Raw genomic sequence first — 4,765 nt, 5'->3', positions numbered from 1 at the left:
TATCTGTAAGTCGTCTGTATTAACTCACTCAGTACGGCCAGTCCTCTCTTCTCCTCTACACAGACCCCTCGGATGTCCAGTGGGTGTGTCTGAATGGCCCAACCTTTAGCTTTGTGGTATTCTTTGTCAATATTCACCTCTTCAGTATAAGAGCGTTCCGCTTGCAATATTTTGATTATGGTAATTGGGGTGAAACGCTGTTAACGTCGTCTCTTTCGCCGTTCGTATGGAGAGAGTTAAATTTTAGTTAGTTATTTGGCTGGCTGGTTGGTGGTTAGTTGGTTGGTTGGTTGGCTGGTTGGTTGGTTGGTTGGTTGGTTGGCTGGCTGGTTGGTTGGTTGGTTGGCTGGTTCGTTGGTTGGTTGGCTGGTTAGCTGGTTAGTTAGTTGCTTGGTTTTGTGAGTCTACTTACTTAGTTATTCTATGCTACAACGGTGAGTTACTGACCTTTGGCTTTTGTATGTTTTGTTGGTAGGTTGGTTATTTCATTAAATATGTGTGTATTTATCTTGGTAGGTTGGTTATTTCGTTTATGTGTGTATTTATCTTGGTAGGTTGGTTATTTCATTTATGTGTGTATTTATCTGTTCATTCATTTAGTCATTTCCTTTGTTTTCTATCGATAATTTTGTTTAATTAGTTAGTTAGTTTGTTTGTTTGTTTGTTTGTTTGTTATTCATTCATTTATTTATTTATTTATTTATTTATCTATTCAGACATCCAATCATTTTTCGTTATCATTATTATGACTTTTTCTTCTTCTTTTCTTTTCCTCCTTTTTTTTGTAAACTGCTTCTCATCTGTTTCTTCATTCTTTATATGCAGTACTCTTTCCGTCAGTTGGACTCAAATTTTATCTGTTTATTTACTTGTTTATTTGTTTTCCTTATATCTATTTGTTGGTTTGTTTATTCACTCATTCACTGCATTTCTTATTATATATTTATCTGTGTATTTATCTGTCTAACTATCTATCTGTCTTTCATGCATTTCATATTATTCATTTATCTATTCATCTATTTATCGATCTATTTTAGATCAAAATCACCCCGCCAATGGCAAACTCATCATAGTGAGACATCAACAATCAAAGGGACAGCAACCGTACTGACTCTCCGTGACTGTTGTTGCAGTGCTGGTGTCCCCTGAGTCGTTCCTGGTGGCTCTGCTGTTGGCGGTGGCCACGCTGCTTCCGTCTGTCTGGACAGTCGTCGCTTCCTGATTCACGACGCTGCCTTCATCTGTCTATCTATCTGTCTGTTTGTCTGTCTGTCTGTCTCTCTCTTGTTTCTGTTACTGTTTCCCCTTCGAAGGCTGGATGAAAAAAAAAACACACATTATTTTGCTTACTCTATTACCCTCAGAAAATAACATTTATTCAATTCTCTGTGTCTGTCTGTCTGTCTGTCTGTCTGTCTCTCTCTCTCTCTCTGCCTCTCTCTCTCTCTCTCTGTCTTTCTCTCTCTGTCTCTCTCCATCTCTTTATGTTATTTAGCCCATATTTCAAGGGGCGGGGAATGGATGGAAAGAGATAAGCAAAAAAATTTTTTTAATGTGTACCAACCAGTGCCTACCTGTTAAACTCTGAAATAATGTCTTCCTATCTCTCTATTTGTCTTTGTCTTATGTATCAACCTCGCCCCTCAAAAAACTGTATGTGTATATATGATGTACATAATCATGAGTATTATTCCATTATGTTTCGTGGATTCCTGATTCTCTTTTATTGTTGATACTGTTACACAATATTTGGTTGTTTTTCTTCTTTTATTCTATGACATGAAAAAGTATTCATCACGTTAATATTTGGACGTTTAGATTTATTCTATCAAAAATTGGTTTGTTCCAATCCAACTCTAATCCAACAAAAAAAAAAGTAAGAAAGGAAAAAAAACTGAAAAAAAGAAGAAAAGGAAATACTTCAATACACATGCGTACATGTGCTTAAACAGAGAACCTTTATTGTGCGCTCTTGTGGTGGATGTTTATAATCGTCGTAAATTTCACCTGTAGTGTTGTTGTTGTTGTTGAAGAAGCTGCTGTTTGTGTGCTTTAGTATGCTGGGGATATTTATTTCTGGTTCTGTTATTTCTCTATGACCACTCCAGCTGTACAGGTGTTGTTTGTTTTTTTTTGTTTTGTTTTTTCTTGGGGGGGGGGGGGGGGGTGTCTTTGTCTTTTCTTTGTTTTTTTCTTTCTGTGTTGGTTCAGTGACAACCGGGTGATGCTGTTTTTTTGTTGTTGTTTTTTTTAACGAACAGAGTTCATTACGGAAGACCTACATCGCAATTCATGATTTATTTTATATGACATAACATCACGCCCAGGACTTGAGATAAGCTCTCAAGGCACTGACCACAGCGTTGATTTGTGTGTTCACTTCAGGCATCTGCTTCTTGGCTGTTTGTTTGTTTGTTGTTGTTGTTGTTTTTTGGGGGGAGTGTTTGCTTTGTTTGTTTGTTTTTTTGTTGGTTTTTTTTTCTCTTTTCTTTTTTTTTTTTTGTTGTTGGTTGTTTTAGTAGATATGGTGTAGCGTCTAGGGATTATTCCCTACACATTTACAGTTCAAAGGAACTGAAAGCTGAAACAGATCACACGTGTTTGGTGTCATGGTTCATACATTTTTGTTTTTTGTTTCTTTGGTTGAAATCATTTTTTCTCTGTTTTTGTTTGTTTTTGTTTTGTTTTGTTTTGGTGTTTTTTGTTGTTGTTTTTTGTTTTTGTTTTTGTTTGTTTGTTGTTGTTGTTGTTGTTGTTGTTGTTGTTTTGGGGGGGTCTTTTTACAAAAGCTTCCAAACGCGTGATGCTTTAACACTTTTTCATTCACTTTTTTTCCACTTGGGTTTAAAACTGATTACAATTCATTGTGAATGAAGCACTTTGGGTTCGGAGTGAATAAAGTTATAGCACTACAAAAACGTTGGTGTGTGTGTGTGTGTGTGTGTGTGTGTGCGCGTGCGTGCGCGCGCCTATGTGTGTGTGTGTGTGTGTGTGAGCGCGCACGTGTGTGTGTATGTCTGTGTGTGTCTGTGTGTGTCTATGTGTGCATCTCTGTGTGTACGTCTGTCTGTATGTGTGTGTATATGTTTATGTATATGCGCGCACACATGTGTATAAGTGTATGTACGTTTGCGCACGAGAGAGAGAGAGAGCGTGTGTGTGTGTGTGTGTGTGTGTGTGTGTGTGTGTGTGTGTGTGTGTGTTTGTTGTTTTTTGTGTTGTTGTTGTTGTTTTGTTTTTTGTTTGTTTGTTGTTGCTGTTGTGTGTGTGTGTGTGTGTGTGTGTGTGTGTGTGTGTGTGTGTGTGTGTGTGAAAGGCAGCGAGAACGGAATACAAACAGTTTTTATGTGCTGATTTAACAGACTGTCACCCAATTCAAAGCAAAGCAAAATGTCGAAGTGCTGATTTAATAGACTGCCACCCAATTCAAAGTATAACAAAATGTTGAAGTACTGATTTAATAGACTGTCACCAAATTCAAAGCAAAGCAAAATGTCGAAGTGCTGATTTAATAGACTGTCACCCAATTCAAAGTATAACAAAATGTTGATGTCCTGATTTAATAGACTGTCACCCAATTCAAAGCAAAACAAAATGCTGAAGTGCTGATTTAATAGACTGTCACCCAATTCAAAGCAAAACAAAATGTTGAAGTGCTGATTTAATAGACTGTCACCCAATTCAAAGTATAACAAAATGTTGATGTCCTGATTTAATAGACTGTCACCCAATTCAAAGCAAAACAAAATGCTGAAGTGCTGATTTAATAGACTGTCACCCAATTCAAAGCAAAACAAAATGCTGAAGTGCTGATTTAATAGACTGTCACCCAATTCAAAGCAAAAGAAAATTTTGAAGTGCTGATTTAATAGACTGTCACCCAATTCAAAGCAAAGCAAAATGTTGAAGTGATGATTTAATAGACTGTCACCCAATTTAAAGCAAAGCAAAATGTTGAAGTGCTGATTTAATAGACTGTCACCCAATTCAAAGCCAAACAAAATGCTGAAGTGTTGATTTGATAGACTGTCACCCAATTCAAAGCAAAACACAATTTTGAAGTGCTGATTTAATAGACTCACCCAATTCAAACACATACTGAAGTGAAACAAAATGTTGAAGTGCTGGTTTATTAGACTGTCACCCAATTCAAAGCAAAAAAAATGTTGAAGTGCTGATTTAATAGTCTGTCACCCATTTCAAAAACATACTGACGTCTCGAAAAACAGAGAGACAGACTGAGAGACAGACAGACATTAAAACGGAGAGGTCCTAGTTTTTTTCGGATGAGATGAGAATCCGATTAGAAGATGAAGAAGAAGAATCATCATCATCACCGTCATCATTATCGTCATTGTCACCATCATCATCATTATTATCATTATCATCATCGTCAACGTAAAAATAGTACATACTAATATAAGGTGACTTTCAATGAATGCAAGATCCAATTAGCAGAATTTGTACACAGGCCTTTAAAGAGTATGCTGTGGACACTGTGTGTGTGTGTGTGTGTGTGTGTGTGTGTGTGTGTGTGTGTGTGTGTGTGTGTGTGTGTGTGTGTGTGTGTGTGTGTGTGTGTGTGAGAGAGAGAGAGAGAGAGAGAGAGAGAGAGAGAGAGAGAGAATGTGTTTGTGTGTGTATGTGTTTGTGTGCATGTCTGGTGTGTGCTCGCGCGCGTGCGTGTGCGTGCGTGCGAGCGCGCGTGTGTGTGTATGTGCGCGCGCGTACGTGCGTTTTTTGCTGTACGTTCGTGTCCTGTCCA

General features: G+C 37.7%; 1 protein-coding gene across 1 annotated transcript in view; it reads right to left on the bottom strand.

Annotated features, from left to right (window-relative positions):
• Positions 1-2,565: 2,565 nt before the first annotated feature.
• The window catches only part of LOC143287157 (prolyl 4-hydroxylase subunit alpha-2-like), a 33,910-nt gene continuing 31,710 nt past the window's right edge, over positions 2,566-4,765 (bottom strand). Inside the window, exon 15 of the mRNA XM_076595101.1 lies at positions 2,566-2,581. Coding sequence (XP_076451216.1) covers positions 2,566-2,581 — 16 coding nt within the window. The remainder of the gene's footprint in view (positions 2,582-4,765) is intronic.

This window comes from Babylonia areolata, chromosome 11 (assembly GCF_041734735.1).
Source record: "Babylonia areolata isolate BAREFJ2019XMU chromosome 11, ASM4173473v1, whole genome shotgun sequence".
Taxonomy (NCBI): Eukaryota; Metazoa; Mollusca; class Gastropoda; order Neogastropoda; family Buccinidae; genus Babylonia; species Babylonia areolata.
The sequence above is the reverse complement of the archived record's forward strand: the minus strand, read 5'-3'. Positions and strand labels throughout refer to the sequence as shown.